Source organism: Pimephales promelas, chromosome 10 (genome assembly GCF_988280905.1).
Source record: "Pimephales promelas chromosome 10, fPimPro1.hap1.1, whole genome shotgun sequence".
NCBI classification, from domain to species: Eukaryota; Metazoa; Chordata; class Actinopteri; order Cypriniformes; family Leuciscidae; genus Pimephales; species Pimephales promelas.
This window is the reverse complement of record NC_142778.1, coordinates 25,536,788-25,562,172: the sequence shown is the minus strand read 5'-3', so window position 1 is coordinate 25,562,172 and position 25,385 is coordinate 25,536,788. Positions and strand designations below refer to the sequence as shown.

The window sequence follows — 25,385 nt, the reverse complement described above, 5'->3', positions numbered from 1 at the left end:
GGGATAAGGTCTACTAACTTGGCTGTTCTTGCTGTAGAACTGCTCCTGGCGCTCAGCCCAGCATGTCTTTGTCTTCATCCTACTTAAACTAATGCAATCCCAAACAATCAAAGCTTGGCAGCTACCACAAACAAGCAGCTTTTATCTTGCTGACAAGTCAGGCCATGTTAGTCATCATCAAATAGATGCTCGAGGAATAATAGTCGAGTTTAGAGGAGGAAAATTTAAAGGCAGTAGAACCGCAAAATCAAAGCAGTTCTGGATTTTGGAGAGTTACAGTTACAGGACTTTCTAAGTTGGCACTATTGAATTCAGTGTGGTTGAACTTAAAAATGTGAGTGGCTGCTTACGATCACAACTCTCTAATGCCATTTGGTGATTTGTGGCGTGAAGAGTCTGTTGATTTGATTGTTAACCAGAATTTGATTTGATCAAATGTACGCCATGAAACTAGCCTGACTTCGTCATACTCGTATTCTAGTCAGATACTGCTTCATAGGGCTTTGATTATGAGGCGCATCTTAACCAAACCAGAAAAAAAAACAAAAAAAACTCTGCAGTCAGTTGGATAGACCTACACCAATCAGAGCAACGCAGTAAGTGACGTATGTTGAGCTACGCATAGTTTCATTGCGTTTCATTCAGTTACGCATAGGGTTTTCATTGCGTCCCATCTTCTTAGCGACCATCGGTGCCAAACCCCGTAGTAAGGACGGCAAACACATCTTTCCAATCGACAAATGCCTTGATTGCAGTTCTATGTTAGTCTTTTAAAATGAATGCGCTGTCGATTTCTTTAACAACAGACGTGATTGCGTAATCTATACATCTCAATTTTCCAGCTGCAGTCATCTTTGAGGGAAACCACTTTGACCCAAGCGCTCTTAGATAAAGTGGTGATTACTTAACTGCAGATCATCTGTCCATCATCGTATAAAGCCCGCCCTGGCAATTTGATTGGTCCAATGATTTCTGAAACGATCATAATTACTCCTCAATGGATTGAGTCCAGACCGATCTTCCCGACCAAAAAATGTTCACCAAATGTAATGTTCCCAGACAATCGATTTGACATATTTCAATTAACATGTAACATCTAGAACATTGTCTCATCAAACGAATGCATATACAATATCTAGTTATCATAGACAATAAAAGAATGCTAGTTATGCATGTTAGCTTAGCGTAAGGCTTTAAATCGGAGATCATTTGGCTTTATGCACAGCTGCACTACTTCCTGAACTTCAGCCAGACTTTAAACTTATGGACTTTAAATTATAAAGTGAGTATTTTCTTATATTATTCATATATAATTTTTTTAGATTCCTATTTATTTGTTGCACTTTTTTATACAGTTATATTGTAAAACTAAAATACCCTTTTCAGTTTACAGTATTAGATGTGGTGTCGCATTTAAACTTTTTCACTTAAGAACGATAAATGATATATTGCTGTGAAATGTCAGATAATAAAAATACTCTACTTCACTGTATCTTTTTTTCATGTTTAATGAAGGGATAAGTCTGAAGCAAACCATAAAATAATTATATCAATTCATACAGTGCTAGTATGAACTGCAGCTGTATAGATCCTGTACAGACCCAGGTATCGGATCAGAAATTGGTATCGGGCGATACCCTGAGTCCAGGTATCGGAATCGGTATCGAGAAGAGAAAAAGGGTATCGGAACATCTCTAACCAAAACTGTGTACATTTAATTTTCATTAATAAAATGTTTTACAAATTATCCCGAGTTGTCATGACTGAACTGTAATAGTGATATTTTCATTTTATCAGCATAAATTAAACAAACGTTACCATGCATGATGTATCGATACATTTGAAATAATTGTTACTTATTACAGGTTTTTAAATAGTTTACTTTATTGTTATTATTTTGATCGTTAATAAAAAAAAGTTTGTTTGAAACAACTGTTTACATTTTGCCTTTATTAAATACATTACAATACGTAACGTTTAGTCTGCAACCAAAAGGTAAGCAAATATTTGTTTTGTAAACAAATATTTCTGTATTTTTGATAGTTTCACACAAAGTATTTAATATTGCACTGAAAAAAAAGTTTTTTTTTTCCATTTCTGATTAGTGTGGGTTGTCCCATGTCCCTTGATCGAAGGGAAATTCATCAACTGCCGCAGTTATCTCCTCCCAACCCCCCTCCTCTTTTCTCCTGCACTGACCTTTTGAACTTCAAAGGTCGAGGGGGTAGGTGGTGGGTTCTAGCCTGGCCTAATCAATAGCCAAATGCTATGCTTTCAGCAAACCTTGCTTGAAAAGATGTCTGGGGCCACTGGCGCTGAATCGCTGGGGGTTGCGATGCATTCTAAGGCAACGGTCATGCATAAAATGTCAGGGAACAGCTTTCCCTCATCTTTGTGTGCGTTGAGCCTGATTGATTATCACTTGTGGCAAAGGCACAGCCCTGTCCTTTATTTATGTAACTCATACAATGCTGTATCATTGCATTTAAGTCACTAGAATCTTCCCTCTACGATTTATTTTTTTTTTTTTTTGAAAGCAGTTGCCTTTGCCCCTGGTTGTGTCTGTTTTTAGAGTTGATGTTGGGAATTGTTTGCCATGGGTTCTGTCTCTCCCACACGAAAAAGTCTTTTGTGGTCTGGGTGTGAGCTTTGGACTCAAAAATTCAGGGGACTAGACCCGTCTCGCGTACCATTGCCCGGTCTGTGCAGCTCCCTCCCAAGAGGCAGAAACTTTAGACAGCGTATGTGGTTCCAGCCACGGATGTGTGGGACTCTCAAAGAAAAGGCCATTTATTGATACCAATCTGAGCGCTGTGGTCCTTTTCTGAGCTCGCCATCAGCAGTCAGTATATTATTTGGCTCTTTTATGAAATTTAAATTGGTACTGTTTCAATTCAGTGACCCTTTTAAGCCCTTGCACACTATTAAGAGTACCAGAGTGATGTATTATTAAAAAAGAAAGGAATTAAAAAGTTTGAGTTTATAATCCATACAGGAGATTAAACCTCCCATTTTTTTTTTAAATAATTGAAATTATTCATTTTGACATTACAGACAGAGCTATTATTCTATGGCTAGTTACAATTCTACTTTGAGCAAAAGACAACTCATAGAAAACTGGTTCTAATAAACAATACAATAAGAGAAAATGTAAATAATGTGGGGTATTACTTATATGTATGTGGATTGCTGTTTAGTTCAATGTTACACCAAAATACTTCAGATTAATCGGGCAATTGTAATTGTGAATAGTATTGGCACCTTTTAAGAAATTGCATATCTTCATTTGAACTGCAAAATGTTCATTTAGAATACTTCCTGAAAAAAAACTCTTCATCAGGACTGGAATATATCATTTTTGTCTTCTATTTCAGTGAGCTTCATGTCTGTCCTGCTGAGCAGGGAAGTCTGGTGCGGGAAGTGTCTTCTGGAGTGTTTTATCATGAGAGATGATAATGGAGCCTGTTGTTTTCTATAGATCCATTATAAACAGACATTTCCCACTAGAGCAGCATATTTTGCAGTACATCTTTTCGTGTTCTGAGTCGTCTCTCTCCTCCGCCCCCTGCGCTGATCTGCAGATGGTCTATACATGAATCTGCATGTGGTTGATGATGTTAGGAGCTTTGAGATTAAGGTATAGAATACAAAACTTTTCTTAATGTGAAATCATCATAATGCAGTCAAACCACAAGTGATGATTGATTGGATACATGGGCCTATAGACCATTTTGCAAGATGTAAACAACGCTGGTCCAGAATAGGGGTGTCACGATTCACCAAATCCTCGATTCGATTAAGTTTTCGATTCTAAGGTCACGATTCGATTCGATTCTCGATTAAAAAAAAATTTAAAGTGCAGATTGCTATGCAATTTTTAGACTACACGTTTATGCATTATGCAATATAAATTTGTTCACAATGTACACTACACCAATGCCAAATTTAAAATATAACAAAAACAAGTAACATCATATGCAACAATAACTTTATGCGTTCGACTTTGGGATTTCGTAGCGCGGTTCTAACACGCTAATTAAGTGCCTAAATTTTCCACCACCGAATAAGGTCGCATATCTGCAGCGATGAATACTCCTAGGCGCTTGTAATTGCATTTGCACGAGTTGAGTTACTTGGAAGTTTAATTCCAAATGAAGACGGGAGAGTAGTTTGTACAGTTGTTGGTTTGACCGACAAATCTATATTTTTGTGCTGTCTGCGGAGATGTGCAGCCATGTTAGTCGTGTTGCCAGAGGACGAATATGGTACACGCACATAGCAGAGCTTGCAAACTGTGGCTGTTTTGTCGACAACGCGAACGTTGTCAACATACCGCACTGCAAATCCAAAATACCTCCACACTGGCGACTTCAGAGAAGCAGGAGGGTGTTCAAGTTCCGTTGATGAGTCTTCGATGTCTGCAGTTGCCATGATGTGTCAGTTAGAGGACTCGCAGCCTTTCAGGTGTTTTTGTTTTCGACACTGTGATGAGTCGTTCATCATGAATGAGTCATTCAACATAAACGATCTGTTCATTGCCTCTGTCACGCGACAAATGAACAAAAGACTCGGAAGGTAAAGTAATTATTTGTTCTCTGTAAATTATTTTTCACTGCATTCATTATGTACATCTTCTTACTGTTCGGGGAATTTGCATGTTAATAGTATGACATTTAAAGCCCCTGAAATGACTAGAAAAAAAGTTCAGTTAATTTTGATGAACGAGATTGAACAATTGAGTCAGTAAAACGGTCCGAACTTTCCATCACGGACGCGACATGGGGCGTGGCAGTATCGACGATACCATTTTTTATTTCGATTTCGATACCATTGAATTAATTTCGATCGATTTCGATTTAATATCGAAATCGTGACACCCCTAGTCCAGAAGCACTTCCTGTTTCAGTTTTTTAACACTACATAAAAGCTGGTGATATTGTAGTTTGCTTGGCATTAGGGAGCCACCATCAATATGCAGGTTATTTAAGGGTTAGTAGTTCACCCAAAAATAATGTTCCAGACTTTCGATTCATCTTCAGAACGTGAAAATATTGTAATAAAATCTGAGCGATTTTTGTACTCCATTGAAAGCTTATACAACAACCGACTTGTAAAACTAATCTATATGAATTGTGTAGTTTAGTCCAATTTTAGTCCAATATAAGACAGGTCAAGTAGCCTAATTTGGTCACTATTTTCCAATTTGCACCGTTTCCCATGTTGTTTCTCCCTTGGCTATTTCCTTTCTCACTGGAGTAGTATTGCCTCCGGCGCTGACAGCTGTGACTATGGATATCCTGTGGTCGTCCCCTTGAATTATTCATTCGTTTTTACATAATTTTTATCTCACAAAAATGCCCTCTCAAATGCAGCATGATGAATCAGCAAGAGGGAACTTTTCTAAGGTTACGGAGACACCAGTCTCCATTGTGTTAATCAGGTTTTGCTATCTACATTTCTGCTGATTTCCATGTAAAACTACCCCCAGTGCTCTGGCTCAGCACAGAATGCACAAAGCAGCCAGCAAGGTAGTACATTACACAATTTTTATTTTTTTTAATTTTTTTGCACGATAGTGCTATGTAGGTCTTTGTTTTTCAGGTTGGGAGGAAAAGGAGCACACTCGCTTTGACATGTCTCCCAGTAGACCTGGTTCAGTTTTATAATGGCTCGAAGTAACAGGGCTGACAGCAGAGTTGAGCGTTGCTCTGCTTAAAAGAACAGTTACTCAAGGACACAGGCAGCTAGCACTGAAAATAGACCATGCTTGACACTGTGAACACTGAAGTGTTTTTGCACTCACTTGTATCCACGTTGGAGCGCTGCTCTTTTTGCCAAAAGAGAAGCTCTTGAGCGAGAGTGAGATGGGGATGCGGTGCTTGTTTTGCACGAGACGCTCTGACATTGCCAACAGAGAAGTGGTTCATTTTGAAAATGCAGTTTGCGATAAATCTACATTGGTCTAATTGCATAATGCACCGCCTGAAACAAATTACTACTAGGCAAATTATCTAGCTTAGATGAGAGGTTTTAACTGCTCTAACTGCTATTGCTTTTAAAGGAGGAAATTTGTTTAACGATATTGCACTGAGGCTTGATTTCTGACTGCGTAGTCCCTTTGGACCTCTAGTTGTTGTCTACTGTCAACATAGGAAGATACCATCTCAGTATCTTAATTAATTAATTAATTAACCTCATTAATTAACCTTGAGTTGTCACTGAAAAACTATTTTTACTTATGAATTGCTTGTAAATTTCAGGATCAGGCTAACAGCAACACAATTAAATATGATATTTGAAGTAGATAATCTTTTCTTGTAAAACACACTCCAGTAATCTTTTTTTTTTAAATTCAAATTTTTTTTTTTTAATTTTAAATTTTTTAAAAAAAGTAAAACTTCAAAAAAAAGTGCATTTACAGTGCTTTTTTTTAATAGTTACTAATTAATTCTGTACTAACTAGAGGTCGACCCATAGTAGGATTTTATTTATAACAATAACTATGTTGGACCATGCTGGCCGATAAATAGAACCATTAAAATGTACCGTACTTTTAAATATAAAAAATATGAACATATTAATTATTAACGTTAGTTTATAGTGAATTAACTAATGCTAAGAGATACAACTGTAAAATGTATTAGTAAATGCTGAAATTAACAACGAACAATACTTTTATTAACTTTTGTGTTACAAATGTACTCTTATTGTAAAGTGTTACCACCATTATATATAAATCCAAATAGTCATGCAAATGGCCATCTTTAAGGCCATGCCATAGTATTGAAAATAGCATGTATACTCTCACACTTTATTTGCTTCTGTTTTAGAACACTTGATTATCTAATCAGAATAACAAAATATGCAATACAGAGATGACGATAAAAAGAACTGAAAGCGAATATGTTTCGGATATATTTCTGTCGGCTGACAACTCAAGGACACAGGCAGCTACACAAGCTAGCTTTACAAGTTACACTATAGCTTTAAATTTGCATCTTCGCAGCATAACGAATGCATAAAAGCGACCAGCTGGAAATAAACTAATGCAAAAAGATCACAATCATGACATTAAACATTTGGGTCAGACTTGGGTGTATTTTTGTCACATTCGAGGTGCTAATGGTAGCTTCCTCTCAGCCTCGACTGCAAACACACTGCTCTTCTCCACTAATGCTGCATCTAGTCAACAAATGAATAACTTTATGATGATATGAAAACACGTTTGGTAGTGTACTGTATTCACATTGCTTTATTGTCTGTTTTAAGGGTCTCACTCTGTGCAGCGAGCAACCTCTATGAACCACAAAAATATATAAAACAAAAATATTGGGTGAAGTATTCCACTTTACATTAAATGGATCACTGCAAATTTTCAGCATGAGTGCCTTTTATTATCTCAAGCTGACATTATTTTGGACAAGAATGTGTTGTTTTTTTTTTTTTTTTTTTAAAGAATCATCCAAATGCAATGATTTGTTTTTAAGACATGGTAATGATACTCTGCAAAGTTGTGCAGTAGGCTACATCTAGCGTTTACTTGTTTGTTTTCTCATTTATTGTGCTTTTAAGGGTGTGTTTACAGTGTTGGCGTGTCAAACCATTTTAATCAGCGTGACCTGTGGTAGCGGTGTTGCCCCCCTGGAGGAGTGTGATTTGTTGTGTTTAATGGGTTGTCGTTGTGGTGATGAATGGTCAGCTGTTCCAGATGCGTGTGTGTGTGTGTGTGTGTGTGTGTGTGTGTAACTGTAAGTAAAGATGTTTTGGTTTTGCACACTGGTGGACAGCAGCTCTGCTGATAAATGACCCTGTTAGGGTCTCACATATGCAATCTTCAGGGAATATGGCAGAGGGCTGTCTAAATGGTCTGCGAAAATGGTTGCCTTGTAATGGCACCTGATGGTTTAATAAAAATAGCACTATTATATGTCTGAAAAAGTCCTCTCAAAATGAGTTAATAGATGTATTATGTAAGGAGGATCCATGTAAAGCAAAAACAGAGCAGTCAAGGGACTGAGAATGAGAGAAAGGGGCTGTATGCATGAGGGGATATTTTCTGAAGAGGATCTTATTCAGCTTCCGTTATATTGCCTTCCATTATAATTACCTGGGAATCTGGCTGTAGATGACGACTGTGTGTTCCTTTTAAGATCTACCCTCTGATTAGGTAAGTATTTTATAATTTTTTAATATATATATATATAAATTACATTAAATACAGCATAAGTCTAGTTAAAAATAATTAAGTCATGTTTCTACATAGTTTTAAAATGAATAAACAATATTTATTCATTTATTTATGAAAACCATAACAATATTATATTGGGGATGGGGAATTATTGGAGAAAGTGGGAGACGGGGAATGACACCGGTCTGAACAAGCCATTTCCCCTGGTTTGTTTTGCATCACAATTACGTTTAATCCTTTAGTAATCCTTTTGTCCAAAGCTATACTTTTAATAAAAGCAATCATTTCAACAATAGCAAGAATATGAAATTGTTGTGAAAAGTCCAACTTAGTCTAGGACAGTACATGTAACTAGTTTTATACATGTATAATAGATATTAAAATATATATAAAAATAGAATAGTAGATGTTAGACACATCCTAGATGTTGCGACTTAGGCCCCGTCCACACTACTGCTTTTTCGTTTAAAAACGGAGACCTTTTGCTACGTTTGCACCTGCCATCCAGACCAAAACGTAAAAAATGAAGACCTAAAGTGTCCTTACCTGATTCATCAGCCACTGTTTACACCGGCACGTGCATGTCCAGTGTTGGTGAATGGTCACGTGATCCGCGTTTTCAGTCGTTTTAATGTGGACGGAGATCAATTCTAATACGCAGATAAAACGCTGGTGTGGACTGAGATCGTATTCGTTTTAATTCTCCGTTTTTAAAGGAAACGCAGTTTTGTGGATGGGGCCTTAGACACCCAACCCCTCCAAGTCACCCCCCCCCTGGGCCTACTTGAGAGGTAAGACTTTAATCACTGTGGTGCGGTTTCTGAGATGACCATTGTCATGAGGGTTGACATGAGTATCTGGTGGTTAATTACTCATGCATTGTTTTCTGTTTAATTAAAAGTTGCAAGGGAGGCCGCACAAACACATGAAAACAGTGATTTATTATGAATTTTCTTTAGTATTGTAGCTTGTCACTTATGCATCTTTCAAGTTTGTGTTACTTAGTGATTTTGTGTGTGTGTGTTTATGTAAGTGAGAGGGAGACAAAAACACATTGGTCTGTGGATCATATCTGTCGTCTGGTTGTCCAGTGGAGATGTGTTAGTGGTCCCAGCTGTTCCTTTGAGATAAGAAGCTTCATTCATTGACACAGACCTTATTCAAAACCTTGTCCCATATCTCTGAAGATCTTTACATAAGACAGCTTATTTGGGACTTGTTGTTTGTGTACATCAGGAGCAATGACATTTAAAAAAAGGACACATTTGTCTATAATCCAAATTTGAATACATTTTTGGACAAATGTATTAGCATGTATTTTTATAGACATTTTCTACATTTCTGATTTGCATGCAGTGTGATATGATGTCAGATTGATGATTCATGTGGTTATGTCAATCTGTGACCTAATTGAGATTAACTAGCCTAGCATCTTTTCAGGTTGCAGGGTCAAACTAAGCTTTTAACCTTTTATGGTTGTGGAGTGTAGAACACTAACACATCATAGTGCAACGCAAGCCCATAATGAATCTATATATCTATTTTAAAGGGGTGATGAACTGAGAAATCAAATATTCCTTGAGCTTTTGACATCTAAGAGGTCATCATATTATAAGAATATCCTGTAAGTTTCAGAACTGAAAACGTCCTTGTTAGTCCAATAAAAGCTTTTATTGACACCAGCCTCTGAAAAGGACTCGTTTTTAAAAGTGGGGAACTATGACGACAAAGAGGTTAAAACACCACCCCCCGCAGAAGAAGATCAACGCCTACTTCAACACGGCCGGTTTAGCCCCGCCCACCGATTCACGCATTACACGCATAGCTAAAAAACGTAGGCCTACCTCGTGATGACAAACCGGATCGAGCTACCGAGCAATACAGAATATTGTGCAGTGCCTGGTTGTGAAAGAAGACAGTCGCTGCATATGCTTCCTCAGGATTCCAATAGGACTGTATGGATAAACTTTATTTTTAATGACGTTCCTGCTGATGAGGTAAAACATCTTCGTCTGTTCGCTTCATTTCACTGACAATTGTTTTGTAAACAAGAGTGGATTTGCAGACCAATTAAGAGTGAAGAATGTGCTGTGCCATCTATATTGGATCTGACAGGAATTGTGCAACACTGGGTCGAACATGTATGGGCGAATCCGGTTGCCATTTTACACATTGGGCATTTTCCCCCAAGTGCATCGACGGGTGAGTTAAACTCATTATAATATGCAAAACTGTTATCCACTCACAGCAGTGGGCGTTTACTTCCAAGTCTTCAGTGCGACACGCCCATAAAAACCAACCGTTTTTCAGGAAGGCTCACAACTTGGGTACAAATTAGCCTATTACTTATTCATTTTGATGTTTTTGAATGCAAAAACCAAGCGAATGTCATAAGTTGACCTCACACAACAATATAATAAAATTTAAAAAGCCAGTTCATGACCCCTTTAAAACGTTTGAAAACTTTCATTTCTCTGTTTAATTCAAACACAAACAACAAAGACTTGTCCTATTCCATAAACATGCTTTTCCCAGGACATAACATCTTAACTGTCATATGTCGTTTGTTGGTCATTATAAAGAAGTACAGGCCATTTCTATTCACTCTTTGTAAGACCGTCTATTTGAGCTGGTATGTTTGCTAAAGTCTAGAGAAGATCCTATCATTGACATAAAACTCATAACAGGAACAAATGTGACGTAATTCTAAATGGAAACCACAATATAATGCATGACATATCAATAGTACATCTGCTCTGTCCTAGAGTAAAAAGAAATAGTCAATAGCACTCCTACAGCTTTTCTTTCTTTTTTTTTTTTTAAGTAGGTGAGAAAAAAATAGTTTTACTGATGGAATATAGTTCTTGGAGCGCTCCATCTAGTTTTTTTATTTATTTCAGTAGCGGGTTGATTTGAGTACGAAAGTTTCCATCTTGACAGCCTGTCATATAGAGCTGATGAACTTGTGCAAATCTTAGGTGTACTTCAAGTTTGAGTGCTATCTCAATTTTCCCATCGCACAAACTTCCCAGTGGCACCTCTGCTCTACAATTAGAGGCCTTGGTTTCACATCAGCTACTATATCCTGTCCTGAGGGGTTGAGACTCTCTCATTTTACCTCTTATTACATCTTTGTTACGGTGAGTTCTTCTCCCCCAAAGCTAACATACCATGGAAAGAGATTCTAGTGCAGCAGGCTTGGACTTGAATGTAAATGCTGTCCTTCTAGGGTTACTCTTTTTGGACTTCTTTGGTTGAAAAGATCTGTTGAGGTGATGGTTGTTTTTCAATGGAAGGGGGGTTTTAGGAATTGGGATGTCTTTTAAACACTGTTTAGATCTAGGATATAGTCTCTGAAGGACACCAATGGGTAATGTCTGCCATGTGGCCCTGTGGTATTTCAGTTGTATTGTTCCTCTGAAGTTTAATTTGTAATTTGTCTTTTAGGCGCACATGTGTTGTCCTGCTGTCTTGTGGACAATTATAGTTCTCTTGCATGTCTGGATTTAGCCCTTTTGTTGTTTTGTATGCTAAAATGAACTCCAACCCAGGTGATGGGTACCTTATAAACACTACAATAGTGTTTCCATTAAAATTATGGATTGTTGACGTATAAGGAAATCAATACTTCTTTTTTTTTGCAAGGGCACATTAGAAGTTATAGTAAAGACATTTATAATATTACTAAATATTTCAGTCTCAAATAACTGCTTTTCTTTTGAACTCATGGTTTCCACAAAAAATATTAAGCAGCACAATTGATTTCAACATTGATAATAAGAAATGCTACTTAAGCATCAAATGAAATCAGCATATTAGAATGATTTCTGAAGACACTGAAGACTATAAAACGGTTATTTTAAATAGTAATATATTGAATAATATGATTTTTCATATAATAAATTGAATAATAAAAAGTAATTTGAGCAAAGAGACTTCTTTTAAGAACATTAAAAAAATCTTACAGACTCCAAACCTTTAGTTTTAGATGGAGTAAAGCATGTCACACAGCTGGACATGTCAACTTTCTAGAAGTCACCCATTTACCATGAATATACCATGAAAATTAACATGGTAATAATCAAACAGTTGTATATTCAAAACTATCTCTAAAACCTGAAGCCTTTTTTTGAAAAAGAGAAAGCATCTAGCATAAAGGACACAATTGCTCTTAATTAAATTACTTGGATGTACTTAGGCATAGATTTCTTTAATCTATCAGTGTTTATTGTGCAATAGGATGCCTGGCTGCTCATAACATTAAATGCAAATGTCACAGCAGGGTCCAGCAGGAGTGCTCAGGGTGTTATGAAGATGGACTAGGTAATAAAATCTATATTAAGTGAGAGTCACAAAACGTCCATTAGTTTGCCAGCATGGGGCATTTGACCTGTCATACAAGCCTTGATGTGATTAGCGACAGTTGGCCTTTTAGTAGTAAATGGCAGATAGACAGATTAGGTTCAATGGTTGTTAGTGTTGGTGTCACCTTTGTGGGGTTACTAGGTTATGTAAATGAGGTTGTATTGCGTTTTCAACCGAATCGGACCCCTTAGATTTTTGTCAGTATGTTTATTGGATCCATGTATTACGTCTTAAAGTACCTCCTGCTATGCATTTAATGTTAATGAAACATAATAATTGTTGTTTAGTATAATTGTTTCACAACATTCAGTTAGCCTAGTATTAGTTTCTGTTTTGGAATTCAAAACGTCACAATTTTGATATTGTAGCAACCTTATTTTCAGTCAAATTTAATTTATATACATTGCTATTGTAAAGATTTTAGTCATTTCACCAAAATAATTATGATTATGATTTTTGCCATAACCGAGCAACCCCAGCATGTTGTGAGTTTCCATGGATTCCAGCTGTAAGACTGCTCCTGCCCGTCAGCTGTGCGCCCCCTCTGGTGTCAGTGTCAGGGCTGTCAGGCCGGAATGAGTCGCTCTGGCTTGAGTGGTCTCGCTCTCTGTGGTCTCCTCTCAGTGGGCGGTTGCCCAGGAGCCCACCGGGGACTACTAATGTTCTCTGACGGAACAACCCCATGTTTACTGTGGAGTGAAGTTGCTGGCCCATTGGTCTGACCTTGTGACCTTTAAAAGCTGGAATACACTACACAACATTTAAAATCTGAATAGAAAGTTATGACTTACTTGTATTAGGGATGCACAATACATCAGTACCAACCCAAGCTGGTGTGTACGTAGCCATTTCCAAGAAACGGCTGAAGACACTTCTTTTTCGGCAACATTTGATCCATTAATACTAACACTTACTCTATCTATTAAAAAAAAAAACATATACTTCGTTAGACTGGGAAGGGTCACAGCACTTACATATTGTTGTCCCATTGTTAAATGCTTCTATTGCTCTCTTCATTTGTAAGTCACTTTGGATATTATCGGCTGCTAAATGATTAAATGTACAATATCTTATATTGGCCAGTAGTAGATTTAAAAATATATATATATATATATTATTTTTTATCGTAAAGGTCAAATATATGGGATAAATATATCAGCAAAATATATTGTTGAATGTATTATCAAATATCAGATATTTAATTAATCATGCTCATTTCCTTTACACATCTAACATTTCTAATATAACATTTAGATTACCCTTGTCGTCATTAAACTCTCTCCTAAAGTTAATCTTTAAAAACACTAATAATATCCTAACACTGTTAGCCCTCAAACTGTATTCACTTTATAGCCCTTAATCCTGTAATTGTGGACAAATGTGGGCACAGAGGGCTCAGGTGTGATCCTAATTTTTATTTATTATAAATGTTATATCACTGTCTTCGATAAAGTAACTATTTATGGTGGGGTTTTTTTATTTTTGGGGTATTTTTGAATTTATTTATTTCAAAAAGTACCATATTTTCTATGTAAATTATGCTTACTTTTATGTTTTTTTTAATTTATTTTTTTAACTACATTAAAATATCATTCCATATAAGTTCTTAGAGCTAAAACCTAAAGATGAAGTGACTTTGCTGTCACCTCTTATTTTGGCTTATTTTTAAAATGCTCTAAATTACAATTTTTGATCCAAATGCAAGAGTAAGGGGTTTTTCTTTTCACCCACTTAACATTGTCGAATTGAGTAAAAAAAAAAAATGTGTGTGTGTTCAGGAGGCAAACTTAGGAAAAGTAGCCAAGTCTTGTGCCGCTCAGATCAAGGGAAGTATTTTTTAAACATAAATCAAAACCACATTTGTCCAGAATACAGTTTTAGGGCTAAAGGTAATCTTTAGCAAATCTCAAAACTGAAATCTACACTCTTCCATCTTGTTTTGTACTCCAACCACTCACTTAAATGACAGGCCTGTGTCATAGTGATGTGGATCATCTATTCTAGTAATTATTGGCTATGCTTTGAAAAGTTTGCAAATTCTTGAAATGGAAAATTGCATTACATCTAGTACTGTATAGCTTGACATTTCTCTTAAAGAATCACGTGAAAGGGCACCCGGCACATATTATGGTCTGTGGAGCCTGTCAATGGTTAGTGTATTGATGGGATAAACCGCATATGTCGGCTGATGAGGGATGGAGTTCTGCAGGTGTGTCCAGTTGATTGTAGAACATTAGCCCTTGCAGATGTGTTTAGAATGAACCATCCAGGTGTTTGTGTGTGGGATTGAACCGCCTCACGTGTGGTCCGTGAGGCCCCGTCAGGCTGCTCTAGTAGGCCCCCCAAGCTCTGAATGCAGTTTCTTGAAAAGAGTGACTTCAAACAATGCACTGCAGGGCATTTGGAGTTGCTGCTGCATTTTTACAACGATCATTGAAGTTCAGATGATTAATTTGTCATTTTTGACGTGCACAATTCCTTTGATCTCCAGCTGTGAGATGATATGAACCTTCTGAGGTAAACATGATGTAGTGTTTGTAATGCTTATTGACCTCTTAGATGTCGGGAAAAGCCCCATCTAATTACAGGAGAAGATCTGTCGGCATTCCACACGTTTCCAAGGGTCTTACTCCAAATGCGGCGTGTCCTGGCTGATCCCTCATAGTTTTTGCAAGGGAGAGGGAATGAAATATTATCCTTGGGTTCTCTTTTTCAGACTCTTCTTGTTGACCGTTTCCAAACAAAGGAACAAAGTGAACCCAAGGAGCATATAGTGTCATTTTGCAACATAGTGCTACTTTCTTCTAGAAAAAAAATGTGTGAGAGCAAGAGAGTAGTCCTTTTCCAGAATGAAACTGTAGTCTGAAAGCGTGTATTGAGTTTCTTGTGATGCTCTCCCCCTCGCCCGAGGGCAGTCGAAGCAGCTGGGACGGCCTGGATATGAATCACTGAAAGAACGGCCAGTCTTTGCTTACTAGTTGTACATTTATGCACCTGATGCAAGAGATTTTTCTCCTTTTTTTCTCTCTCTCTTTGTTGATATTTAAACCTGTATGACGACATCTGTTTTGGCTAGCCTTTATGTTGGCATTTGGCTTCATGAAATGAAGGTTATTATTGTTAATTAAGACAAACATTTTTGTTAATAGAATTAAAGCTGCATTAAAATCAAATACAAATATTAGGGGGAAATGTTGCAATAAAATTATGATAATAGTGTATAATTAAAAAGAACACTATTAAAACTGACTGGTTTTTGACTGGAAAAAATTTGAATTTTTTCATGTTTCCAGCTCAGACAGATATCAGACAGCTGAATAAACAACCTTTCCCTTTAAAATATAATTATAAATCTCACGTTTCTACTGCTCCACGTCTTTATTTTGGTTGGGTTTGAATGATGACTCTCATGGGCCACCATGATTATACTCAGTGATTGATGTTTTACACATATCTGCCTGGATTGGACCTTGTTGGGAGGTTCTATACTATATTAACTCCAGTCAATTTTTTGGGGGGACTTTGTCTTACAGTGTCAATTTATTTCTAATTTTTAAACTTTCTCACTTATTTGTTATCTTTTTTTTACTTTTAAAGGGACAATGTGTACTTTTTTATGTATTTTATGATTTAAAATCAATATTTGTATTCATAAATATGTCCTCAATGGTGTACAAATACCTCTGCCAATTATCGGACTTATCCTCGTAAACGAAGAATTTATTATTATTTAAATACATCGGACGGGTAGGTTCCGCCATCTTGAAAAACTAATAGCAGAGAGGGACAAAAAGTACTTGGCTAATGCGTTTCTACAACGTGTTTTCGTTCAGAGTCAGCGTGACGTAACTGAACGCAGCAGAAGCGGAGGAGCAGAGCAGTGAGAGCCGCTTGTCATTGTCCCGGCAAGTTTAAAAGACTGCATTGCAAATCCTCATCGCCAGAAAAGTCCAAAATAGATCGTAAAAGAAAACGTGACCGGAGGCTGAGCAAACGGGACATTTGTAGTAGAAAGAGAGATGGCTGATTTATTACTAAAGAGGAAAAGGTAAATTGGAAGAAGGGTTACGATTGAGTAAGAGGTAGGACCCGTGTTCATATTGGAGAAGCTTTCCAGCACTGGAGAGACATTAGAGAGCAGTAATCTCTGAACATTGTGGTTCACAGAACCAAGATATGCAGTTGTCGTTGTCAAGCCTTCCATTGTATCAAGCCTTCCCATAGCTCAAACTGTAAAAAACGTTGGCGCTTGCAACGTTAAGGTCATGGGTTCGATTCCCAGGGAAAGCAAGAACTGATAAGAATGTAAAACGTGTACCTTGAAATGCAATGGAAGTTGCTTTAGATAAAAGCGTCTGCCAAATGCATAAAAAAAATGCAAATGTAAAATCATCCATATTTACGCAAGCTGTCCGTTAGTGGTTGCCTGTGTTGCATTGCATGTTTTTTGGGGGCGAAGCAATTTAGGTACGGGTATCGTGTTTCTCAGAAAACAATGCTTACTGCGCCTTTAAGGTGAAAACAGACTTCCAGAATTTTGCAGTTCCTTTTCATGCTGTAGTGAATTAAACAGCTAAAGCTATATAATGTTAAAAATCAACATGAAATCAAAATGGACCGTTCTTATTTTTTATGGATTATAGTACTATTTATTATATTTTATTTATTGCATTTATATGCCCTCCAAATCTTTAATGAAATTAACTTCTTCTCACTCTTGCTGTGTGTTTGCTGGTGGGACAACCTGTCACTCACATGAGATCACATTGAGATTTTTTTTTTTCTTTTTCGAGAAGCCATTGCATATCACAATAGGGCGGCTATTCATGCCGACTTCATGTGGTTGGTTGTTCGAGTTTATGATCTAGTTTCTCCCTAAATCTCACTGGATAATATATTGAGATTTTCCTGGTTTAGGTTTCCCAATATGTCTAAAAGAAATAACTGATCTGAGTTTGTCAATTGTCATATTGGTTTATTTCTTATTTTATTATTGTTTGCTATACTTGGCCCCATGTGTTAAGACATGATGCCAAAACTAGATTAGACTCCCTACTAAACTCATTTATTTGTCTTCATTCAGTCTTTGCTGACTACGCTGTTGAGAATTGTGATACTTTCTAAGTCGTTTTACTGGCAGATGTGCTTGGCCTCAATCTAAAAAAGGAATCTCCAAACATTGAGTCAGTTTCCATGGATGTGCTATTGATATGTGTTGAAAATTTGAGTAGAGCAGCGAGCGAGTAAGTGGAGGAGTTTAAGGTCAGAGGAGTTCAGGCAGTAAGGTGTAATTTGGTCCTGTTGAAGGCCAGAACAGGAAGGAGCAGCTTCTCAGTAGGTCAGTAGACCACAGAACCAGACTGTGAAGGCATATGCAAAGACTGCCTAGGGGCCAGTCTTTCCTGTTTATCTGTGTGTTTGTGTATGCAGGCCTCCAGACCATCTCAGGAAATGGTAATGAGCTAATAGCTGGACGCTGTCCTCTGAGGTTCAGAATTCCTGCTGGGTCTGAGGAAGACTTACAGTTGGATAAAACATGTGCGCACCCCATGTTCATGTTCTTGCCGCCAATTGAAATGGCTTTAGAGAGTAGAGTGAGTCACATATAGGGCTGGCTGGGTTGGCTTAATATTTTAGATTTTTACTTGTCCACCTTTTCACTGGTCCCTTATTTTTAAGTATTATATTTGTTGGCAGAGTTTTGTTTTTAAATGAATTAAAAATATATTATGTACAGCCATAGCCAAAAGTATTGGCAGTGACAATTTTTGTGTTTTGCATTGTTTGCTGCATCAGTATTTGTAGATTATTATTTTTGCTTGTTTCTATAAAGCCTACTGGTAAACAATAATGAGCATTCCATAAGTTTTAAAGGTTTCATTGGCAAAAATATTCAATATATGCAAAGAGTCAATGTTAACAGTGTTGACCTCTGCCTTTAGCTCTGACTGATAGCGAATCATTCTTGCACATAAATCTTGGCACAAGGTTACACTTTTATTCTCATAGACTCTTTTGAAATGGACTTTAAACTTTGGTAACTAACTTTTTAGTTGGGTTCAGTGCTGCCTTACTTGGTAGAGTCTTAGGCCGTGTGTCCACCAAAGCGTTTTTCCACGCGCCTGGCGTATGTTTTCAATGGGAACGCCGCGTTTTTTAAACGCCATGAGCGTACCGAGGCGCTGAGCATTTTTTTCATGCTGAAGCGCCGAGCGGCCAGCGTTTTTTATTGGTCGCTGGGAGTTGAAAAATGTTCAACTTTGGATAAAACCCAGCGCTCATCACTGTCACTTTTTACCCAGCCGTCCAATCACAGTGGAGGAGGGGCGGGACTAATACCACACCGACCAACTGTCACAACATTCAACTGCTGCGGATATTCTGTATCATAACAGAAACGTCTCAACGGAAAAAACGCTGCGCTGCCAAAACGCTCTCAAGCGCACAAAGCACGACGTCTTCAGCAGAGCGTCTAGCGTTTTCAGCTGGCTAAAAACGCTTTGGTGGACACATGGCCTTACAAAACCTGTCAAGAATATATCAGCATATGCTGCCCCAAACTCATCTTACTTCGAACTAATTCTTACCGTAGTATTGATGTCACCTTAAAATGGTCCTAAAATAGACTTCAATTTCTTCACACAAAATATATTTAGTTTGCTTTTGATTATTATTATTTTGGTTCAATTCATTTTCAATATTTTTTTCTTTTTTTTACTATTTATTTATACAATTTTAGTGTTTTTCTTTTGATTTTGGTGTGAAAGCTGACCTAGACATACATTTTTCTTCAGGTTCTCCCACATATTAAAAAGTAAGATGTGTGATGGCTAGTCAGAGACTTGTACTCAGTCTCCTATTGTGTTAATTCAGTTTCCTCAGGACTTGAGGATTAAATAAATTAAATATAACTAATTATTTAACTAACTAACATGCTTCGGGGGAACCTAATCAAACTGGCATGTAACAAGAGTTTCGCTCATGTTTTGCCCAACTTCTGTTGGTCTAAGTCTGTATTCTTTCAAGCCTTCTTTGATTTACATTGTGAATGGCACGGTTCACGGGATGCTTTCTAGTTTCTGTAACAAGATGGTTTGTTAATGGTTGAATGCAGACTCACTGCTTTTTGAGCTGTCAAAAGTGAGTAGACTTTCCTTTATGCCTGGAAGTTGGTAAAAATCAATCCGACCATGGGCTATCAGCACTGGCGCAAGGCCGACTGACTGACGTCTCCCAGCTGTGCTGAACTGTATGAAAACAGGATATTCCCCCACTGCCCACCTGTCTTCAAAGAAACACTCTATCTTATGAGTGATTTTGTATTGAGAAGCTCTTTCATGAGTTGAAGTGACTGCACATTAGTGGTGTTCAGATCAGATAGATTGATTCGAGTGGTCTCTTTAATTTGAATCTTTAATAAAACAGGCATAAAACTACATGTACAATGATGTTTACAGTTGTTCTAGACACAGTATACAGAAGCATATCATACTGCGGACATGTCGCACTGCATTGCTTGACATGTCATCTCAATTACCCAAATACATAGTTTGCCACATCCCGTGGCAATTAAGCAAACGTGACAGTCTGGAAAGTATTCCCCATGCCGAGTTGTTAAGCAGATGGCAGTTCTGGATAACCCAGTGTATTAACACAAGTCTCCTGACAAATGTTGCTATTTCAGGTAGCGCTGATGAGATCGTCTGCATACAGGATTCTGGTACAGTATGTCCCACATAGCTTTTGGCACAGACCGTATGAGGAAAAATACAGCATGCTGCGGTTATTGATATGCTGAAGCTGCCATGATAGCATAGATATCATGATTTTGTTGCACATTTATTTGCCCCAATTCCCATTACCATAATGTAAAGTATATATATTTATTGCTGTGGGGGGAAAAAAGTTGTAAAATATTACATTTTATACATTAAGCAAACTTTTTGTCTACTTTTTTTTTGTTGTAAGCATTTTTTGCCCCATAAAATTAAATTGTACGGGTTTTTTTTGTTTTGTATGTTTTTGTCTATGCTTCCATCAATGTGATGTCTATTGTTCTCGGTAACATACAACGGAGGTCATAAAAGGTAAAAAAATGGTCGCATTTATCTTTAAATGGACACAGGCCCTGTTGTTTGCTCACATACCTTTCCTGCGCTTTAAAGAATGGCATGCAATCTTCGATAAACACTCATCCCAGCTATTAGCTATCTTAGTAACCCACCTGAGAGGGCCGAAATTGTTAAAGCTGACTGTAGAGACAGAGAGTGGAAGGCTAATTATCGTGGATTCCACCTTCAGGTCTTGTTTGTGCAGTATCAGAAGTCTCACAGGTGCTCACATCTATCTCTCTGTTTGAAGTGGATCACAGGGGCTTTGATCCGACACACAGTCTCACACATGCTTGAGCACACTGACTCCATGCAGATGTTTACCATACACATGACCTCACTGGGCCAGGAATTCTCTTTGTAATCGCAGAGAGTCACTCGATACTGGTGACGAAGGAAAGGCGAGTGCAGAAAGTTTTATATTGCTCTTGGAATCTCTTTGAATGTCTTTTGAGGTAATGGTTTATTGTGGGTTATGTAACAGAATTTTAATCAGCGGGTTATTAGTGCAAAATATGACATGTCTAACTACTAAAAATGTTATGATTATGGAAAAAAAATAAGAGAAAAATAAAAGACTGCAGAATGCAGCAGTTGAGCAATCAGAACAAAGTGTTCCAGACAGACAGGATATAGTTTATTTTAAGTGTATAAATGTTTTTTTTTTTTATCTTAAACCAGGCATTTTGTGCTACCATCCTGGATATATTTAAAGCCTGTCATTAAAAATCTTGTATTGGTTCTCTACGTTTTGGTTAATCTTTTGTATTTTTTTTATTTATTTAATGCAATTTATTTATTTTTTTTCTGTATTTTTTTTTTATTATCTATGAGAAGTTGTGAACACCAATTTCAAATTTCAACATCAAAACACCAATTTAGCTACAAAATTTCAACTTTGATCAAATTTCAAGACAATTATTGTTTGACATTGTAAAAATTACTACAATGTTGCCATTATTATGCATAATATTTTTTTAGTATTTTTTATGGCTATGACAGTTTTTATTTATTTATCTAAATAATTATTTGTTTTATAGCATGTTTATTATTGCTAATGCAATCTATTGAATAAAGTGCTATATAAATTGTCATGCCATGTCTTGACTGGTCCAGTGCTGAATTGCAGAGCTGGTGCAAACATATCCACATCGCTATGATCAGAATCGGAGGCTTTAGCTATTTTCTTCTCACATACTGTTATTTTAGTTGTTTTTATTATGTTATTGAGAGGAAAGCTCACAGCACATTTAAGCAATAATGTACAAGAGGTCATGCTGTACAATACTGTGAATAAGTCACGGCTGAAGGGCGTTGTTAGGCATGACGCGAAGTGCCTACAACCCCTTCAGCCGTGCCTTATTCACAATACAGCACACCTCGAGTACCTTATTGCTTTTAAAAAATGGTTACCACACACGTATTATGTATGAAAACCAAAAATATTTATGTTACTTTTTTAAAGTAAATTCATTAAATGCTATCCTTCCACTTAAAAAATATCATTCCTGACAGTTTGTCATGAGAATATAGTGTAACATACCTCATTGTGTGGAGCTCAAAAAAGGCAGGGAATAGGAACTGTTCTCATCCTCTGTGTCATGTATTTTTTCACCAAAGATTTCTTTCTCACGCGCATACATCTGCTTATCTCTCTGCATGAGAAAACATCTGTTTTCCGTCTTTTGGTTTATAACAGACAGATTTGTGGCACATCGTGAGTGTAAATTGATGGACATACAGTACTACACCTGTGAGAGAAAACTATTAAATACAGTAATATTCCCTCCACACTTCAGAAACTGTGGGCTTCCACACAAACACACACACAATAAACGGTTAATTTTGCTGAAATACGTAATACATGGAATGGAGGTATATTGATTGTTTATGTTGCTGAGGATGGTTGTTTAGGTTGGTGCAGTGATACACAGAACCATTGGGTGAAACGAACATTGCCGTGGTTTATCATGAATAAAACGTAGCTATTGACCAATCAGAACCAAGGAACTAACCGTTTTATAGTTACACATTCATCTAAACGGAACAACAGCGTGGATGGTGCCAGGATGTTAAGTGTGCACTTAAATTCAAATGTTTCCTGAGTATTGGGTATTGGCATGGCTTATTTTGCAAACATGACTCCTTCAATCTCCTCAGTGCCTGCTTCCACTATGGTGTGGAAGTGACCTGAATTTGCCAATGTTAAAGGAGAACTCCAGTCAATTTTAATGTTAAGCTCCTTTTTTTTTACATTTGGAGTGCTGTCAGTACAGACTAAAACGACAAAATTCGGTGTTGCCTACACCGTGTTATCGTCTTTTTAAAATTCGCACCCTGTTGACTTAAATGGGGCATGTTTTAGCCTGCTTTTAGCCTCTTAATATCCTTGATTTGTCATTACAAGTGCAAAGCCATGTTAGTCGTTTTTATTAAGAGTGACCACGGTCAATCTGATGGCAGTAGATGTGAATGATATGAATAAAAATGATGTTAATTCAGCCAGCTCACATACCTCTATTTGCTTCCTTTTTTCGGTCGAAGCCCACAGTAGTCGATTGTCGATCTCACGCGCGCAATCATTTGTGAATATCATCTAAACGTGTTAAATCGTGTTAAACAGAACACAAAGCCACTTCCACAAGTCTTGCCATTTTATTTTCTTTAATACAGTCAGACAGGCTATTGATACGATTATTTGGGGGCTCGTACGGGATATAATACCATAATGTTGTTGAAATATTTGTGCTATTAGAGCGTCTAACTATTTTGTGGGTATTGTTGTTCAGATCCCACATTTATGAAAAATACATTAAACATGTTGGTCCACTTGAGGGCTGAGAAAGGAAGTCTGAATGTATATTATGGTATGGAGCTACTGAGTCTCCACAGTAGACTGCAAATTTAATGAGCTCCATTTACAATGACAAGGGGGCAATTACATGAGGAAACCGGAGGTAATTTGTTAAAAAAAAAAAAAAAAAAAAAAAAGCTTGTTAAATGAAGTGTAGTGCCTGCATGGCTGTACAAGCTGTACACACATTGGCTTTAGAGAGCCATTGAGTTCGTTTCTGGGACCATTCCTCATTCCGGCTGTAATAAAATGTGCATTGCCTGCTCCACCTGATGAGCCTGGATTATTGTAGCATTGCTGATACTGCACAATGATACTAGCTCAGGGCAAATCTGAATGGTTTATTTATAGAAGATATACTGTATAATGCTGGCCATTTTTTAAATTTTAGTCTTACTTTGCTGAGCTGCTAGCAAGAGGTTTCCGAAGAACTTTTGAAGCGTGCAATGAAACTGTGCCTTCACTCCATTCATGATTTCTGTTGAGTGACTCTTACAACAAACAATGTTTGGTTGTGTTTGTTCAGAGATTCGAGCCCAACTGGTGGAACAGCAGAAATGTCTGGAGCAGCAGACAGACATGAGGGTCCAGCTCCTTCAGGACCTCCAGGACTTCTTCCGCAAGAAGTCCGAGATCGAGATGGAGTACTCGCGCAACCTGGAGAAGCTCGCCGAGCGCTTCATGGCCAAGACCAGGAGCACCAAGGACCACCAGCAATATAAGTGAGTGTGTTGTATTGCCGGCTATGACTTTGTGATTTGAATCTAGAAACTTTTGCTCTCGTCCCAGATCTTTAACCACTGACCCACATTATCATTATTATTTCCTAAAATGTTATGAACAATTTGATTTCTTTTTACCTGCTATGTGCCATATGAATTTGTTTCAAATGGTGTAATGCAAATGATGGTGTCACTTATTTACATCAAGTGGAAATAGGAAGTAATCATGCTTATCTTTTATTTTCTATTAATACATGGCACTTAATGGATTTGAGATTAAGATGACACTTTTCCTTTCTCATCTGAAATGGATCCCTAAATTATATATACTTCAAGGTAGGGGTGTGCGATATGACGATTTTTAATCGTGGACGATTAAAATGTCTCCACGATTTGCTTTTGAAGAAATATCGTAGTATCGTGTTACAGTGCATTCTATCAGTTCAGTTCTGGCGCCTCAGTTTCAACTGTACAACGCGACGTAGCCTATCACATGTTAATGAATAGGTACGGGACACTGCAATTCACAAAAGTTCATTATTTGCATAAGCCTTGCCGGTTAAACATTTAATTCACGCGCTGATGCGCTGTTCTAACGTGCGCTTTCCTGACCGCATATCCACGGCGCTCACAGGCACTAGAAGTCTGTCAAACTGCGCCTGAATACTGGACTAAGTTATCTCTCGAGTCTGATTATGCTAATACTGTTTAATACACACAATGTTTACATAAACAGGCTATGTCTAAAGTGAAAGCAAGAGAATATCTGGTGTAATATGCGTCTATATTAAACGCGTCGCGTGCTGGTCTAAAAGCAACAGGAATAATACTGCCGCTTGTCCTTAAAGGGATAGTTCACCAAAAAAAAAAAAAAAAAAAATCCGTCATTATTTACTCACTCTAATGTTGTTCCAAACCTGTATTAATTTCTTTCTTGTGCTGAACACAAAAGACAATTTTTTTTTAATGTGGGTAACCAAACAGTTGCTGGTCCCCATTAAGGAGAGAACCTATAAAAAAAACTATAAGGAGACCAGCAACTGTTCGGTTACCCACATTATTCAAAATAACTTTTATTTTCAACAGAAGAAAGAAACTTATTCGGGTTTAAAACATCTTGAGAGAGTAAATTAAGACCATTTTCA

General features: G+C 37.3%; 1 protein-coding gene across 5 annotated transcripts in view; it reads left to right on the top strand.

The window, feature by feature from the left end:
• Positions 1-25,385, top strand: part of srgap1a (SLIT-ROBO Rho GTPase activating protein 1a) — a 106,116-nt gene that overhangs the window by 9,645 nt on the left and 71,086 nt on the right. For all 5 annotated transcript variants that reach the window (XM_039650463.2, XM_039650461.2, XM_039650462.2 and 2 more), the window contains exon 2: positions 24,045-24,240. In XM_039650463.2, coding sequence (XP_039506397.2) covers positions 24,045-24,240 — 196 coding nt within the window. The remainder of the gene's footprint in view (positions 1-24,044; positions 24,241-25,385) is intronic.